The sequence below is a fragment of the Scyliorhinus canicula genome, chromosome 13, assembly GCF_902713615.1.
Source record: "Scyliorhinus canicula chromosome 13, sScyCan1.1, whole genome shotgun sequence".
Taxonomy (NCBI): Eukaryota; Metazoa; Chordata; class Chondrichthyes; order Carcharhiniformes; family Scyliorhinidae; genus Scyliorhinus; species Scyliorhinus canicula.
In genome coordinates this window covers 147,118,873-147,137,885 of record NC_052158.1, presented here as the reverse complement: position 1 = coordinate 147,137,885, position 19,013 = coordinate 147,118,873, and the positions used below count along the sequence as shown (strand labels likewise).

Below are 19,013 nucleotides of genomic sequence, written 5' to 3'. Positions count from 1 at the left end.
TGACACCGTCATGTAGACATCAACAACCATGATGTCAGCGGACCTCTGGTGATATTGTGCAAGAGCAAGACAGATGAGAGGGGGCTTTGGAAGGGTCTTTATTTTTGATCCCTTTTACCCGCTTTCCCGAGGGATTTTGGTTTCCAAACCCAGTTAGTTGATTTGATGGACTTTCCCCCGACGGAGACTTGTCAAAAACATTGAGGAAGAAGCTCAATGCCAAGAAAGCCCAGAAGGGTAGCCCGTCAAAAAAACCTGAAGGAGGGAAGATGGTGGCCGCACCCATTACGTTAGACACACTGGCTGTCGTGCTGTCACAGGATTCAGAAAAATTCGGCAAACAGATGGACAGGCAGTTTGCGTGGCAGGGCAGGAAGATAAAGTAATCATTTAAAAGCACCGTTGAGGCTTTGGGCCCAATTCGTGAACAGCTCAGATAGGCTTCGAATGTGGTGAAAGCACAAGGTGAGACGTTGAACGGGTGTGGAGGAGGCCATGTCGCAGCAGGAGAGTGATTTGCCTGGTTGGAAACAGAGCTGCTGCTCAAGGTGGAGAGCAATAAAGGCCTGAGGTTAAAAGTGGAAGATATTGAGAACAGGTCGAGGTGGTTGAACCTCAGGTTGGTGGGGTTGCCGGAGGGAGTTGAGGGCCCGAATCTGACCGAGTGTTTCTCGGTGATGTTCTCACGGCTGGTGGGAGGGGATGATATCCGGAGTTGGATAGAGCTGATCAGGCCCTCTGGCATAAACCAAGGCTGAATGAGGCACCACGGGCGGTGAACATCTGCTACCAAAGGAAGGAGAGGGTCTTGGAGTGGACGGAAAGGAACTGTAATATTGACTGGTACAGGCACATGGTGCAGATATATCAGGGCTTTGGGACTGAGCTAGCGAAGAGGCTTCAACAAGGCGATCGTGGCGTTTTACAGCAAGAGTGTGTGATTCGGGGCGGCATACCCGGCACAACCGTGGGTTACAACAGACTCAAAAGATTAATTTTTTGACATGCCAGAGCTGGAGGAGGCCTTTATCAGAAAGAAGAAACTGGGACCAGCCCAAGGACTGTTTTGGACTCTGTGTATGCAGGGTGATGTTTTGCACAGTGTAATTCTGCTTCTTTTTATTACGTTTTGGGGTTCATGTCCACAGATCTCTGAAGGTTGCCACTCAAGTGGATAGAGCCGTGAAGAAGGCTTATAGTGTGTTAGCGCTTATTAACAGGGGGCTTGAGTTTAAGAGCCACGGGGTTATGCTGCAACTATACATGACCCTGGTGAGACCACATTTGGAGTATTGTGTACAGTTCTGGTCACCTCATTATAGGAAGGATGTGGAAAGGGTGCAAAGGAGATTTACCAGGATGCTGCCTGGTTTGCAGGATAGGTCTTATGAGGAAAGGTTGAGGGAGTTAAGGCTTTTCGCTTTGGAGCAGAGGAGGATAAGAGGCGACTTAATAGAGGTATATAAGATGATGAGGGGGATAGATAGAGTGGACGTTCAGAGACTATTTCCTCGGGTGGATGTAGCTGTTACAAGGGGGGCATAACTATAAGGTTCGGGGTGGGAGATATAGGAACGATGTCCGAGGTAGGTTCTTTATTCAGAGAGTGGTTAGGGTGTGGAATGGACTGCCTGCTGTGATAGTGGAGTCGGACACTTTAGGAACTTTCAAGAGGTTATTGGATAGGCACATGGAGCACACCGGAATGACAGGGAGTGGGATAGCTTGATCTTGGTTTCGGACAATGCTCGGCACAACATCGAGGGCTGAAGGACCTGTTCTGTGCTGTACTGTTCTATGTTTTGTTCTCTTGAATGATGAGCTATAAGATGGGGGGTTTGACATGTTTCTTGGAGGGGAGAGAAGCTTGTTAATGTTGGAGTTTGGGCATGTTAGCGTGGGGGGGCTGCGGGGAGAGTGGGTCAGGAGGAATTGGGTGATTGTTTTTAGGGGGGTATTGAAGAGGGCCCCTGGGTGGGGGAGCCATCTTTGCTAGCGGGAAGGAGAAGGGGTGGCTAGTGAACGGGTGTGGAGTGGAGGGAGAGGCTGTGTCCCGTTGGGTCAGATTAGGTGGGGCATAATGGTTTAGTTTGTTTGTTGGGTGGGGAGACAAGGTTGGTTGTGGTGGCAGGGTGTCTGGGAGCCTGGAAGGGGAGGGAGAGGACAAAGGACAGGGAAGGGAAGGGGGATGGGAGAACTAACAGTGACCAGGGGATTCTCTTTGTCTCACCCTAAAAGTGGGTCTGGAAGCTATTTTAGGTGAGTCTGGGACCCAGGAATTTGTTCAGGTGTATTACATCATGGTGGGGATGGCTGACACGAGGAGGAGGAGGGGTGAGAGACCCCCAGCAAGGTTAGTCACTTGGAACGTGCGGGGCCTGAGGGTGGGGCCTGTGATGAGGGCTTGTGAAGGGGGCCGATGTGTCGCTCCTACAAGAAACCCACCTGCGGGTGTGGGACCGGACCAGGTTGCACAAGGCCTGGGTGAGCCAGGTCATTCACTCAGGGTTTGCCAGAAGGCCCCAGGCGGGGGTGGGTGGAGAGGGGGGGGGGGCGATTCTGGTTAGCAAAAGGGTTCATTTCCAGACAGGGACGAGTTCTGGCCGATCAGTGAGATTGTTACATGATGATTACAGGTATACTGGAGGAGAAGGCCGTGGTCCTAGTGAACATGTAAGCCCTGATTTGGGACAATGTCAAGTTTATGGGGTGGTTGTTGGCTGCAATATCAGAGTTAGATACACACCAATTGATTTTAAGGGGGGATTTTAACTACGTGTTGGATCCGAAGTTGGACTGACCCAGGCCGAGGTCGCTGGCTCCTTCAGAGAAATGGTGAAGGTGTTAGCCACATTCATGGAGGAGACAGGAAGGGCGTGCCCTTGGCAGTTTACACACCCTGGGGGGGAGAGGGGTTTTCGCACTTTTCCCTGGTACATAAGGTGTACTCGAGGATTGAATTTTCTTCTCATGAGTAGTACCCTGCGCCCTGGGATAAAAAGAGCTGAGTATTCGGCGGTGGTTATTTCTGACCACCGGCCAGCCTGGATCCTCCTGGACATCCTCTTCATCCTGCTGGTCAGATGAGGTCTACTGTTCTTCCATCTCCTCCAGAATGTTGGCCCTCTGTTGCACAATACTGTGCATGATGCAGCACCACAATGCTCGAGACCCTCCTGGGGCTACATTGGAGACCTTTTTAGGATGCCGATGCATCGTTCGATGAGGCTCCAGATTGCTGAGTGAGCATTTGTATAACTCCTCTCTATTTCCTCTCTATCTCAGCCTGGGCCCCTGCACACACATATCATCGCCATGACTTCAGTGGTAACCCTTATCAGGAGCCAACCCCTCTTCCGAGGGAACACTTTGAAAGTGCCGGGAACCTCAGAATGCGCAGACGTGTACGATGTGCAGCTGGTGGTTGCACAGCAACTGCACATTCAGGAATTGGTTAATGGCATCCCCTGATGAACTGGTACTCAGAAAGTGACATGCCAACCATCAATCACACCCTGGACTTGGGACATGCCAGCGAAGGCAGCGAATCCTGCTTCCCAGGCTTCCTGGTGGGCCTGGTCCTGGTGAAGCTGATATAGGCCGCTACCCGGTCTCATGGAGCATCTGTTACAACACGGGTGCAGCTGTGTGCGGACGTTTGCAAAATCCCAGATAGGTCCTCCTTCACACCTCCTCCTCTGCCTATTGAACAGCCAATGCACACAGCTGGCCCCTGCTCTTCTGGGGAAGGCTCTTCTTGTGCAGGGTGCTCGCTGAGCTGGCCTTGCTCCTCCAGTGTCCGTGTGCCCACAACGGCAGCAGCGACCCGGTAGATAGCGAGCACAGCCGGCTATACTCTGAAACCCATGTCTCTGCGGAGGCGTGGGGGAGAGGTTCTGAGGGACAGGGATTGTTAGCAAGGTGACAATTCCCTTGACCATCCAAAGTCACCAGGTTACATGGTGACCCTGGGTTGTACTGCTGTGCCACTCTCGACATGTTCCCCACCCCCATTCTTCACATGGTCTTTTCAATATGTCCCCATCAGTGAGTGGCACCAGGCCTGTGATGTGGGGATTTTCTATCCTCAGTATCCTGGCTGGGAGATTTGCCAGTATGTTTCGGGTGGGTTTAAACTAATTTGCCAGGGGGGTGAGAATCAGGACAGTAAGCCAGCAAGTGTAGAGACTGGGGATGAGCATGGTACCAGGGCCAGGCTGGCTAAAAGGAAGGGCAGGCTGGGGGAGCTCGAACGCAGTGGGACTGGAGGTCTGGAGCACATCTGCTTCACTGCACGGAGTATAACAGGGAAGACAGATGAACTTAAAGCCTTGATTCACGCACGGAACTTGGGTGTGGTTGTTGTAATGGAGACTTGGTTAAAAAAGGGACAGGACTGGCAGCTAAATATTTCAGGATATAGGTGTTTTAGGTGAGACAAGGAGGAAGGTAAAAGAGGTGGGACTGTTGCAATACTGGTTAGAGAACATATTACAGCTGGACAGAGGGAGGACACCATGGAAGAATCAAGTAATGAGGCACTGTGGGTAGAACTGAGAAACAGGAAGGGGCAGTCACTATGATGGGGTGTACTACAGGCCTCCCATCAGCCCACGGGAAGTTGAAGAACAGGTATGTAAGCAGATTCTGGATAGATGTAGAAATAAGAGGGTTCTTGCAGTGGGAGATTTAAATTTTCCTCATGTTGACTGGAAATCCCTTAGGGCTAGGGGTCTGGATGGTGAGGAATTCGTTAAGTGTGTCCAAGAAGGTTTTTTTGGAACATGTGGATAGTCTGACTAGAGCGGGGGCTATATTGGATCCAGTACTATGGAACGAGTCCGGCCAGGACATCAGTGTGAGACCATGTAGCGAACAGTGACCACAATTCCATAAGCTTTCGGATATTCATGGGAAAGGACAAGTGTTGTCCTAAGTGTTGTGCTAAATTGGGGTAAGACTAACTACAATCAGATTAGGCAGGATTTGTAACTAGAGAAAGAGTCGGTCCACTCAAGGACAAAGGAGAGAAATTATCTGTAGAACGAAAGGAAGTAGGTGAGATCCTTAATGAGTCATTTGCATTGATATTCACAAAGAAGAGGGACACGTTGATTGGTGGTGTCTCAGAGGGATATGTAAACACTTTAGAACAGGTCGTTATTACGAGGGAGGAAGTGCTAGGTGTGTTAAAAAGTATTAAGGTAGACAAATCCCAAGGGCCAGATGGCATCAATCACAGATTACTGAGGGAGACAAGAGATGAAATTTATGGGCCTCTGACAGTAATCTTTGTGTCCTCATTGGCCACATGTGAGATCCCAGAGGATTGGAGGACAGCCAATGTTGTACTGTTATTTAAGAACAGCTGCAAGGATAATCCTGGTAATTATTGGCCAGTGGGCTGGACGTCAGTTTTAGTGAAATTGTTGGAAAAGATTCTCAGAGATAGAGGCTGGATTCTCCGATTCCGAGGCTATGTCGACACGCCGGCATGGGAACATTGGCGTTTTACAATGAAAACTTCAGCGTAAAACAGCCACCGATCCTCCGTTTGGCTGGGGGCTAGCAGCCAAGCAACGTGGACCACCCGGCTCTAGGTGCCGATACGGCTCGGAGAATTGCGGTGGCCGTGCACGCACACGGCGGCGGCCTGCAGCAGCGGCACCGTGCAACATGGCGCGCCGCTCGTGGACCCCAGCCTGCAAAATAGTGCCCCCCTTTGGCTGGCTTGCGTGCCCCAGGACCACCCCCCCTCCAACAGTGCCCCAGCCCCTGAAAAAGTCCCCCCTGCGACTGGAGAATCCCGACCAGGACCAATGCACATTTGCACGTGAATGGTGGTATTAGCGACAGACAGCATGGTTTTGTACGAGGGAGGTCATGTCTCACTAATTTAATTTGAGTTTTTTGAGGAGATTACAAAAATGATTGATGATGGAAGGCTTGTGGATGTTGTCTGCATGGACTTTAGTAAAGTATTTGATAAGGTCCAACATGGCAGGTTGATGCAAAAGATTAAATCACATGGGGTCAGGAGTGAACTAGCTGGATGGATCCAGAACTGGCTTGGCCATAGAAGACAGAGGGTAGCAGTGGAAGGGTGTTTTTCCGAATGGAGGTCTGTAACTAGTGGTGTTCCACAGGGACCTCTGCTCCTTATGTAGCTGGTCTGATTGGCAAGTTTGCAGGTGATACTAAGATTGCAGGAGTTGCGGATAGTGATGAAGATTGTCATCTGGCCCTTGGGATTTGTCTACCTTGATACATTTTAACACACCCAACACTTCATTCCTCGTAATAACGACCTGTTCTAAAGTGTTTACACATCCCTCTGAGACACCACAGGTGGAAATTGGTGGTAAAGAAAGCATATGGCATGCTTGCTTTCATAGGTCGCGGCATCGAGTATGTAAGCTCGAAAATTATTTTACAGTTATATAGAACGTTGGTTAGGCCACATTTGAAATACTGTGTCCAGAAACACTACCAGAAGGATGTGGTGGCTTTGGAGAGAGTACAGAAAAGGTTTACCAGGATGTTGCCTGGTATGGAGGGTATTAGCTATGAGGAGAGATTGAATAAACTGGTATTGTTCTCCCTTGAGAGACGGAGGCTGAGGGGCAACCTGATAGAAGTTTCTAAGATTATTCAGGGTATAGATAGGCTGAACAGTTGGAGACTATTTCCCAGGGCAGAATTGAAAACAATAAGGGGGAACAAGTTCAAGGTGAGGGGGGAAAAGTTCAGTGGAGATGTGCGGGGAAAGCTTTTTACACAGAGGGTGCTGATGACCTGGGATGCACTGCCAAGTGTGGTGATTGAGGCAGATACGTTAGCGACCTTTAAGATTTATCTGGATAGGCACATGAACAGACGGGGTATAGAAGGATACAGGAAGTTGATCTAGATAGGACACATGACTGGTGGAGGGCCGAAGGGCCTGTTCCTGTGCTGTATTGTACTTTGTTTGTTCTTTGTATCACCTGTCCCAGTCAACAGGGGTACCTTGGCTGCTACAACCCATGTCAGTGTTAAGCTCTGTGGCCCCTGTCCTATTTCATCCAGTGGGGTTTACTATGGGTCTCCTCACTGGGTGGGCTGTGTGTTATCCTGCCAGCAAGGTGGCAACTGGTGTGCGGTGGAGACGGTCAACGTGTGCTGCCAGCCACCTCAATGCTTAGAGGCTTGTGTGCGGACAGGTCTTACAGATGGGGGCGAGCGAGGCAAGTTTACGTCAGCTACAGTGTGCTGTGGAGCCTGGGTTTTACACACAGGTTGTAGCAGGGAGCAGGGCAGAATTCCTGGCCACGGGCAGGATGGATGGGAGACTTGCTCCCACCTCCCAAATGACTTTTGTTTTCTTATTATTATTTTGATGGGATGTGGGCACCCCTGGCAAGGTCGACATTTGTTGCCCATCACTAATTGCCCTCGAGCCGAGTGGTACGCTCGACCATTTCAGGGGGCAATTAAGAGTCAACCACATTGCTGTCAGTCTGGAGTCACATGTAGGCCAGAGGAAGGATGACAGATTTCCTTCCCTCAAGGACATTAATGAACCGTATGTTTTTTAAAAAATGATCCTTTCATGGTCACCGTTACTGAGACTAGTTTTAAGTTCCAGATTTTATTTACTGAGTTAGAATTCCACCATCTGCCATTTGAACTGAAGCTCCTAAAGCATTAGTCCTGGGTCTCTGATTTGCTAGTCCAGCAACATTAGCACTCCACCACCGTCTCTCCTGAACATTAGGACCAGGAGTTAAAGAAGGTAAGTAAAAGATGCTTTTTGTTCAGGGCGGGAAGAAACAAAGATAGACATTAGACTGTAAAATTAAACTTTCAAAAATCAAATTGATAGAGATTAGAAGAAAAATAGAGATGACGGCACAGGTTGAATTAATGTTTACTGTATATTGAGTTAAAATGGCATATTTAGTGTTTATGCCAGTAGTGTTATTATTACAGTAATAGCTGCTCCAAATGTTGAAGTCATCTTATTACCATAACATTATTGTTACAATATGTGAACTGCAAACAAACAGTCCAAGGAGCCAAGAATTTCCCCGGGGCTTTTTGAAGGTAGGGTGCCTAAAACAATGCATGGGGAAAAAAATGCTTGTTAAATGGGCGGTGGCCTGAGGGAATGCTGTTACATGGACTATGAGTAATCTTCCATTGCACTAAATAGGTAAATTGCTTACAGACAAAAGTCATTTTCCTGGCTCGCAATGCTTTTGAGAAATTTGACAGTTCCCCGATAGGTGACCAACCTTCGCGAAGAGCTGGCTGTGAGTGAGAAAGGGTAGTGTGAGTGAGAACACATCATAGTTATTGTATTAGTGTAGAGATTAGTGGTAGGTGAGCGTAGATTGTATATTTATGTCAATTGTTTATTATATAGAAGAGGTTGAAATCAATTAAGTAGTGTAAACAAATCTTTAGCTTTGTTTAATACAAAAGATAGTTGTGGTCTTTGTGAACATTACACCAACCATCCTAGAATCTGAACCACAAAGAACACCACATGGTACCAGGAGTCTGTTTCTAAAAATAAGCAATTAGTTTAGATAGTATAACTTTAAGAAAATCAGAAAAACTGTCATGCCGCCTACACCGATTGAAAAATCTGCACAAACAATGGATCGTAAGATGGAAGGTCTGAAAAAAACAGAAAACTTCAGGACGACTGGGTAAACTATGTCAAAATTGGAAATTTCTCAAACAACAGTTTAAAGTTTTTTTTTTATCTGCCTCCACGCTAGAAAATGCTTCCGATCAGAGCAAAATCGCGCTTCTTCTTAATTTGGCTGGACCTCAGGAATTAGAGCAGTTCAACTCATTTGAATTTGCAGAAGGTCAGGATAGAAAAAAGTATAATACGGTGCTGGAAAAATTTGATGCTCACTACAAAAAACAAGTGTGAATGAGACATACGAGCGCTATATATTTAAAATAAGAGCGTGGTTGTCTAACGTCTCCGTTGCTGATTCAGCACTTCGCAATCAAATCGTCTTTAGAATTAATGAACATTGCGAGAATAATCGCTGGGACAACTGATTTTTGCGCTAGATGAAGCAATTAACAGGTTGTAAAGCCAGTGAACAAGCAACCTTTGACTATGCGGAGTTCAGGGCAAACGAAAAGGCACAAAGTCAGGAAACGTGGCCGCGCCTTTAATGCTGTGGCACAGCACAGAAACTGTACACAACGGCTGGCGGCCATGTTGAAAGTGACATCACGAGCGTGATGACGTGCAGACGCTGCGGCCACACCCACAGTGAAAAGAAATGTCCGTCAAAAGGCAAACGATGTTCCAAAAGTTACAAATAAATCACATTGCAGCACATGCCGTTCTGAACAGCCTGAATAGCTAATAAATGTAAAAGATTGTACAATGATTAAAGGAAGATTCAGACACAAAATTACAAGAAACTCAAAAATACACACCAATTTCCCCCCTTCTTTTTCTTTTCTCCATTTTTTGGAACAAAACAGTCACAGAAACAAGTGCCCTTCATAACAATATCCAAAGTTTCTGTGAACTAGCCCCTCTTTTTGTGTGAAACAGTCTGACAATTGATAGCTACTGTTGACCCATTTAATTTTTGCTATTTCCCCCTCTGTCCAACATCTGCTTCAAACTTGCAACTTTTCATTGATACTTCTTGTCGAGTGCACATTTTCCAACAGAGAATTATGTGAATGTGACAGTCAATAGGTATATTACCCAAATCCCCTAATCCCCAAATTTGTCAATATCCGAGATATATAAAAGGCCATATCCACTGCCTCTACAAGGCTTAACATCTCAGCAGCCAAAGTGCTTTTGACCACTCTCCTCATTTTCTTTGTTTCCCACACAAGAGGGCAACATTTGCCATTGTTCCCCAAAAGGAAAATTATAAAACCTCCTGTGCCTGAAACCCCATCACATAAATCTGCATAGGACGCATCACTATAAACTATGAGTTTCAAGTGCCTAAGGTCACCTAAAACCTCAATCAATCAATTCTTCAAAATGTTGGTTATTTTGGGCCACGTTTGCCACATCTTCTGGAGTGCAGTTTTTAAAGTTAGAAGATTGTTTTTTCTTTCATAGCACTCTTCAAGGGTTAAGGTGTTTTGAAACCGAATAGAGGCAGGTGTCATTCAAGAAATCATCTCTGATATACCCATCAGCAGAAACATCTGGTCAAAAATTTGTGAACAAAGCAAAGTCTTTGGCAGAGTTCAGGAATGTCTCCCAATACGGGAGGCCATGTGTCAGCGCTCCAAGTTTGCTTCCTAAAAGTTATGGACCTGAAATTCCTGGAGGGCTGCTGCACAGTTGGACGTGCAAGGGAACAAGACGTGCAGCCTTTATCCCAACCAAAATACCAGTGATTGGGTTACTTGCTCGAAAGACCCAGCCATTGACGGTTCTTTATGTGCATTCATCCTGCAGAGGCCCAAAGCTTCAACTCTGCTACTTTGAGGGTGGTCTGATCTTGAGAAAGATGTAAGAAATGCTCACTGCCCATCACTACCACACCAGCTTCAGTGAGCCGAGACGACAGACCTGACATTGTTTAATTAATAGAGTATGCAGGCAATGTGACAGGATAAAGAGATGCAGAAATATCTTTGCTGCTCTGACACCGGGAAATGTACAATCATGGTGCAGAATTAACGCTCAGACTGGGCTATGTTACATGGCACTTAACACTGTCACATAGGGCGGCACGTGGCGTAGTGGTTAGCACTGCAGCCTACAGCACTGAGGGCCCGGGTTCGAATTCCAGCCCTGGGTCACTGTCCGTGTGGAGTTTGCACATTCTCCATGTGTCTGCGTGGGTTTCACCCCTACAACCCAAAGATGTTTAAGTTAGGTGGATTGGCCACACTAAATTGCCCCTTACTTGGAAAAAATAATAATTGTGTTCCCTAAATTAAAAAAAAACACTATCACATTATCATAAATGTAAGAACTCTTGGGGGGGGGGGGGGGTGCGGTTTCCCCCTCCCTCCCACGTTGTCCCTTTTAAGTCTCTCCGGCCTTTTCTTCTCTCCCCCCCCCCCTCCCCCGGGTTGCACATTCCTATGGTTCCCCCTCTGTCTTTATTTTTCTTTTTCCTCTCCTTTTTCTTTCTATCTTTCCCGTTTCCCAATCTTATTCGTTGTTGCTGACCTCGAACAGGTTTGAATGGTCGGGGTAAGAAAGAAAGGGGGGGGAGGAAGGGGAGAGAAAGGTGGGGAAACACTGCCCCAAAAAACGACCTGGGGGAGGGGGCAGGGAGGAAAGGGCTGGAGTATGTATGGGAGGGGCCACACGACGAGCCAGAGGGCGGCAGAATGTAAATACGGGAAATTAAGGGAAGGATAAGACAAACCTTTCTGTATAATATATTAAATAAACACGGCCAACAATGTACATAACTGTTTATAAATTTTGAAAATGCCAATGAAAAGATTTTAAAAAAAAATAAATGTAAGAACTACAAGGGTTAATGAAATATCTGAATTAGCCACTAGAGGGAGCTAGAGTTCCAAGTATATAAGACATTGATGATAAGCCTTGGGTGGGGAAGGGGGAAGAGAAGTGAAGGAGATAGCTAGAGTACAGACTAAAGGAAAGATAGTGCGAGTGCGAGCAGATCATAGTTTATAATTGTGTAGAGATTAGTAGTAGATGAGTGTAGATTACATGTTAATTATCAACTGTGTAATATTTAGGAGTAAGTGTAGAATCAAATTAAGTAATGTTAAGTAAATAAACTTATAGCTTTGTTCAAGTTCAACCTAATTTGTGGTCTGTGTGAACACTACGCCAACCATCATGAATTTAGCAACACAAAGAACAGCACAAACACCATATTGCAAAGTCATGGGGAAGCTTCCGTGTATCAGAACATACCCCTACCTGTATTATTCATGTAACATACGCAAGTAGGTTTTAGGCAGTTGGTGTTGCAGACAAACTGCCTGTTACAGAAACTGCAGGATTTGAATTTCCTTTGAATCAGTGTGAGGCAGACTCACAACAGCAGAGTTACATCTGGGCTGCAGCTGACTATCTTCCTCACATGGCCATGGTAAGCCCCTTTCAATCCAGTTGGTGTTTGTTTTCTTTCACCACTTACAGGCATCTGACATCCCACGTTAAACCATACGAATGGAATTAATGCTATCACATCATAAACTAAAGTCGATTTTGCTTTCAAGTTTATTGCAGAAAGAATATTAGGCTCAGTTTTTTAAATTAATTCAAGCGATGTGAGCATCGGTGGCTAAGCCAGCATTCATTGCCCATTGTTACGTACCCTTGAGAAGGGGTAGTTGGTGAGCCACTTTCTTGAACCACTGCAGACCATGTGGTGCAGGCACACCCACAGCGCGCCTCAGGATTCTAATTCTCCTTTTACCATTATGACACAACTATAATTGAGTGGTTGACTCACCACAGCAATCGATCTCCATCGATTAATCGACAATAAACCCAGATGCCAGGCGTTGAAAACACCGGGTGGTGGAGAGCTTTCTCTACTCCAAACACAGACCTACCTTATCTCCTGCCTCCTAAAAGGGTTAGACTTTCCAATCCCGCCTACCCAGGGACTAGATCTTCCTGCCCGAGGTCAACGGACCTTTTAATGGTCCAATAGGATGTCCGTCCCACCTGCGACAACTTCCATGGTGGGTGGGATCAGAACATTTACACCATACCCTCTGCTGGTATGGCGCGGCCAAAGATAAATGAACAAACATGTCAAACACAAGGCAAGAAACCATTTGCTCTGATGTTAATTGTTGGTTTATTAGATTTCAAGTTGCAATCATTATCTTTATCCGTCATTGTAGCTCATCAATCCGAACGTAACATATAAATACCAAACTCAACCACGCACAACAGAGCTGCTTCAGAGGTACCGTACAATAATATCATTATTATCATAGGGGAAAAATAGTTTTATTATTTAACAAACTTTTCTTCTTCTTCTTAAAAAGTGCTCATGTAAAATTACAAATCTAGGCAAAATTGACAGTTTAAATGAACAGCTTTGCCACAACTTCAAGAGGCACGCGCCACTGAAAAGCGCAAAGCGTCTGCGGCCACAGTTCTGTAGACAGCCTTTCATATCCTAGTCAAACTCATTCAAATAAACCATTATTTTGGTCCAGTGCATCATTAGGAAGTCTTTGCGAACAAATAAATAAATTCCATTTATAGTAGAACATCCCGTTGTTGTAGATCTGCTAAAAGCACCAAAATTGACTTTTAGCAAAAACCAAAAAAAAAGAAAAGAGAAATAAATTCCAGCAGCTTTTTACAGGACCTACAAGATCCAAAAAACACGTCTCATTGTAAAACTTCAATTCATTTTGCTTGTTAAATAAAATAATCTACTCTCACTTTACATTATTTATTCACATCAGCTACATCACAGGGCGGGGTGGGGGGGGAAGCATGTGTCAAAATAATGTTTTAAAAAACCCATAAAAATAATAACAAAAGAAAATAATGTTGGGACAAACAATTAACAAAAAACCCCCACAGGGAGCTTGGTCAGGTACATTGGTCTTCATTGTTCTCCAGGGACTATCTGGTCTGTGCTTCGTTCCAGGGTTCAGTAATGGGGTGGATGGCTGTATGGGTTCGAGGGCTGTTGCGGCTGATTACCTGGCAGAAGATCAAGGTCACACAAGCATCACAATTGGTAACGTACTTAAGAGAAAAGCACAGGAACGTCAGCAGTTTGTCGATGAGAGAGCTCAGCACAACAGTAAATGACATTTCTACTGGCGAGAGAGAGAACCTGGGAGAGTAGTTCCAAGACAATAACCTTATCAAGAGATTTGGACTGCAGTGCGATCTGCGATGAAGAAGGGGAAATCGCGGATCATGGGGACAAGGTGGGAAGTGGAGTTTAGGATTATGGGTCATGGTCTCACTGGATGGCGGAGCAGGGCCGGATGGCCTACTTCTGCTCCGACGTCTCATGGGAAAATAAATAAGAGGATGAAGAGGGTGGGGTGAGGAAGGGACAAAAGAAGGGAAGGCAGGGGAGGGGAAAAACAGAAGGCAATATTGCTTGAGGAACGCGAGGAGAAGATTGAAGTTGACTGGTTGGCTTTGTTTGATTGAAGCTGAATACATTTTGTTCAGGGTGTAGCGTACATTTAGAATTCAGTTTTCAACGTGGGTAATTGCTGCCCAGTCTCCCTTCTGGTCAGTGTCATGAATTGTGTTGGAAGGCAGGAGGATTGCTTTGATGCCAAATAAGTGTTGCATGTAATTTGGTTTCTTAATGATTTCTGGGTACTAATTGCAAAATGCTCCAGTATGCACTACCCACCTCTGCCGGCCACCCCAACACTGGCCCCTGCATTACAGCCGCAGTATTGATATGGCGAGTTCAGTTCAGTTTCCAAAAGTAGTTTTCTGGCCCAAGGTAACCCCCAAGGATATCTTCTCTTCACCTTCTCTACTTTAAAGAGAACAGTCCCAGGTTCTGCCTTCTCTATCTAACTGAAGTCCCTTATCCCTGGAACGATTCTCACAGAATCATAGAATCCCTACAGTGCACAAGGAGGCCATTCAGCCATCAAGTGTGAAAGAGCACCCTACCCAGAACCAACCCCCCTGCCCTGTCACCATAACCCCACTTAACCTCCACATATTTTGGATACCAAGGGGAAATTTATCATGGCTAATCCACCATCTGCACATCTTTGAACTGTGGGAAGAAAGCGGAGCACCCGGAGGAAACCCACGCAGACACGGGGAGAACGTGCAAACTCCACACAGACAAGGTCGGAATTGAACCTGGGTCCCTGACGCTGAGAGGCAACAGATTCTACGAAACCTTTTTGATATCTTCTTCAAAGTCTTGATATGCTTCCTAAAGTGTGGTGGCCAGAATTAAACAATATTCTCTCGCTGAGGCCTAAGCAGACATTTAGAAAATCTTGCCTTTATTTAGAAAGCCAAGAATCCCACCTGCATCTATTCTCAACTTGTCCTCTTCCCTTCAGCAATTTCTGTATGTCCTCTCGTTCCTGAACCTCTTTTAAAATGTAGGGGGAGATAGTGGTGCAGTGGTAATGTCATTGGACCTGTAATCTAGAGGCCCAGGTTAATGCCCTGGGGACATGGACATGAGTTCAAATCCCACCAAGATGGGATTTAAGTCACCAGTATGGCTGATGGAACTTAAATTCAATTAATTGATCAAATCTGGAATTGAAAGCTAGTCGAAGTAATGGTGACCATGAAACTATTGTTGATTGCTGTTAAAAAAAAAACATTTGCCGATTGCCCTTTAGGAGGGCAGCATGGTAGCATTGTGGATAGCACAATCGCTTCACAACTCCAGGATCCCAGGTTCGATTCCGGCTTGGGTCACTGTCTGTGCGGAGTCTGCACATCCTCCCGTGTGTGCGTGGGTTTCCTCCGGGTGCTCCGGTTTCCTCCCACAGTCCAAAGATGTGCAGGTTAGGTGGATTGGCCATGATAAATTGCCCTTAGTGTCCACAATTGCCCTTAGTGTTGGGTGGGGTTACTGGGTTATGGTGATAGGGTGGAGGTGTTGACCTTGGGTAGGGTGCTCTTTCCAAGAGCCGGTGCAGACTCAATGGGCTGAATGGCCTCCTTCTGCACTGTAAATTCTATGTTCTATGTTATCTAGTCTGGCCTGAAGGCTCTTAACTGGACTCTAAATGGCTTTGCAGACTATTCAGTTGCATCAAACCTTTACAGGCACAACCAACCTTGCAAAATCATCCTTACAAACATCTGGGGGCTTGTGCCAAAATTGGGAGAGCTGTCCCCCAGACTAGTCAAAGCAACAGCCTGACATAGTCATACTCACAGATTTGCACATTACTCACAGAATCACACCTTACAGACAATGTCCCAGACCTGTCCCCAAAAGCAGGAAAAATCTAACCTGGCCATTTACCACCTCATCAGTCCACTCCCAATCATCAACAAAGTGATGGAAGGTGGCACCGACAACGCTATCAAGCAGTGTTTACACAACAATAACTTGCTGATTTAAGCTCAGTTTGGTTTCTGCCACAGACACTCAGCTCCTGATCTAATTACATCCTTGGTCCAAAGGTAAAAGAACTGAACTCCAGAGGGCTGGTGAGAGTGACTGCCCCTTGACATCAAGGCAGCATTTGACTGAGTATGGCATCATGGAGCCCTAGCAAAACTGGAACTGGAGTCAATGGGAATCAGAAGTTAATTCCCTGCTTGGAGTCATACCTGGCACTCGTTGTGCTTATTGGTGGCTAATCAACTCAGTCCCAGGACATCACTGCAGGAGAGGCTGGGGGGAGGGGCTGGGGGGAGGGGCAGGGGGGGGGGGAGGGGCAGGGGGGGGGGAGGGGTAGGGGGGGGAGGGGCTGGGGGGAGGGGCTGGGGGGAGGGGTGGGGGGAGGGGAGGGGCGGGGGGGGGGGTCCTAAGCATCTTGAGCTGCTTAATCAATAACCTTCTTTCCAGAGGTCAGACGTGGGGCTATTTGCTGATGACTGCACAATGCTCAACACCATTTGCGACTCCTCAGATACTGAAGGAGTCCATGCCCAAAGACCTGGCCAACATTCAGGATTAGGCTGATAAGTGGTAAGTGACAATCGTGCCACATAAGTGCCAGGCAATGACCATCTCTAACAAGAGAGGTTCTGACAATCTCTCCTTGACATTCAATAGCTTTGACATCAGTATCAACCTGCGGAGAGGTGGAGGGGGGGCTTACCACTGACCAGAAACTGAACTGGACCAGACATATACATTCTGTGTCTACAAAAGCTGGTCAGATGTTGGGGATTTTGAGGAGAGTAACTCACCTCCTGACTCCCCAAAGCCTGTCAACTATCCACAAGGCACAAGGTAGGAGTGTGACGGAATACTTTGCACTTGCTTGGATGAGTTCAGCTCCAACAACACTCAAAACCATCTAGGACTAAGTAGCCCACTTGAGCGACATCCCTTCCACCACCTTCAACATCCACTTCCTCCACCACTGATGCACAGTAGCTGCAGTGTTACCATCTACAAGATGCACTGCAGCAACTCACCAAGGCTCTGTCAACAACATTTTCCAACCCTGTGACCTCTAACATCGAGAGGGGCACCAACCCTGTGACCTCTACCACCAAGAACGGCAGCAACCCTGTGCCCTCTACCACTGAGAATGGCACCAACCCTGTGACCTCTACCACCAAGAACAGCAGCAACCCTGTGCCCTCTACCACTGAGAATGGCACCAACCCTGTGACCTCTACCACCGAGAACGGCAGCAACCCTGTGCCCTCTACCACCAAGAACGGCAGCAACCCTGTGCCCTCTACCACTGAGAATGGCACCAACCCTGTGACCTCTACCACCAAGAACGGCAGCAACCCTGTGCCCTCTACCACTGAGAATGGCACCAACCCTGTGACCTCTACTACCAAGAACAGCACCAAATCTGTGACCTCTACCACTGAGAACGGCATCAACCCTGTGACCTCTACCACCAAGAACAGCAGCAACCCTGTGACCTCTACCACCGAGAACGGCAAGGGCAGCAGATGCATGGGGACACCACCACCTGCACATTCCCCTCCAAACCGCACACCATCCTGACTTGCAACTATGCCACTGACGCCTTTCTCAACATGTCTGCCTCCATCTACAATCTTGTGATTCCGACCCTCCGCCCATTTTGATCTTTCCCACGGCGCATCCTCTGCACTTTTACCTTCTTGGCTCAATTTGCCAGCATGATACTGGCTGCTTGAGTTCCTGCCCTATCTTTTACTCACTTCAATCCGTTTCCCCTCTTGAACTCCAGTGGTCCACTCTCTCAGTTCCAAAGCCCAGCAGAAACATAATCTGATCATGTGTCCCTGTTGTGAGGGTAACAATTAAGATGGGGATTGGCCCACTGGCCCTCTCCAACTACTTCCATTTCTGTTGCATGTTTTGTGTTTCTCTTTCTGACGAATACATTCACAATGCAGCCTGATGTTAGGGGGAACAATCATCCAGCATTTGAAATCTCACTTGAATTTGGTACCTACTGGAGAGCTGTTTTTGTAGCTGTCGAACCAGAGCCGCTGTCTGTTGTTGCTGTTGGGTCTGTTGCATACCCTGCCTGGAAAACTGGGATGAGGAAAAAGAAACACATTATCGGTACTTAATCTGTCCATTGCTCCAGTTCCCTCAACGGTTATGACTGTAATGGTCGGCCTGTAAGTGGGAGAGCTTACCCACCAGAGAGGTTCACTTTCATTGAGCGAAGGCGACGCACAAATGCCACTTTTATTTCCTAAGCACTGCGGGTGATTTTTCACCTCATTGCTCTTCATCTCCCCTCCCACAACGTTAAAGGCACTTTTGGGATATGCAGGCTGCGTCTGGGTGTATCCATCACATTTCTACCTCTTCCGCTCAGAGGAAGTCGAAACGTTAATGCTCATTTCTCTCCACAGACGCTGCCAGACCTGCTGAGTTTTTCTAGTATTGTAGTTTTATTTATTATTATTAATCTAGTCTGTCTGTTTTAATTTGCATAACACTGCAGCAACAGCTTGAATATATATAGTCCCCTCTGAAGATTCGAAAATCAACGCCCCCCCCACACCACAAAATGTAAAGTTTTAAATCTCTGCCAACAATGTTCTACCTGGGGGAATGGATCACCACAGCTACAACTGTTTCTTTCACAGCTCGAGAGTTCAAATGGCATTGCAAGAATAAAAATCTCCTCTGTTGAAAAGGTACTTACTTACGCTGTGACGTAGCAGCCCTAACTTTCAGCAATGAGCTTAATGGGTAATTACCACTTTAATGTAGCAATTTCTTGGGACACATGGGGAGGTTGAGAAGGGGCTGATGGGGATAACAAAAGAGTGACGCACATCATCCAGCAACTTGCAGCAATTTTCACCTTCTAGCCTTATCGCTAAGTTGACGATAAAGAAGGACATGAACTTTAAACTCAGCATTAATTTTGGCCAGCAGATTCTGGTCCAA

The 19,013-nt window shown here is 46.7% G+C and overlaps 1 protein-coding gene across 3 annotated transcripts in view; it reads right to left on the bottom strand.

The window, feature by feature from the left end:
• Nucleotides 1-12,778: 12,778 nt before the first annotated feature.
• Nucleotides 12,779-19,013, bottom strand: part of LOC119975763 (mediator of RNA polymerase II transcription subunit 12-like protein) — a 640,706-nt gene continuing 634,471 nt past the window's right edge. For all 3 annotated transcript variants that reach the window (XM_038815591.1, XM_038815593.1, XM_038815592.1), the window contains 2 exons: nt 18,059-18,140; nt 12,779-13,663 (listed from right to left, as the gene is read on the bottom strand). In XM_038815591.1, the coding sequence (XP_038671519.1) occupies nt 13,611-13,663; nt 18,059-18,140 (135 nt within the window). In that variant the 3' untranslated portion in view covers nt 12,779-13,610. The remainder of the gene's footprint in view (nt 13,664-18,058; nt 18,141-19,013) is intronic.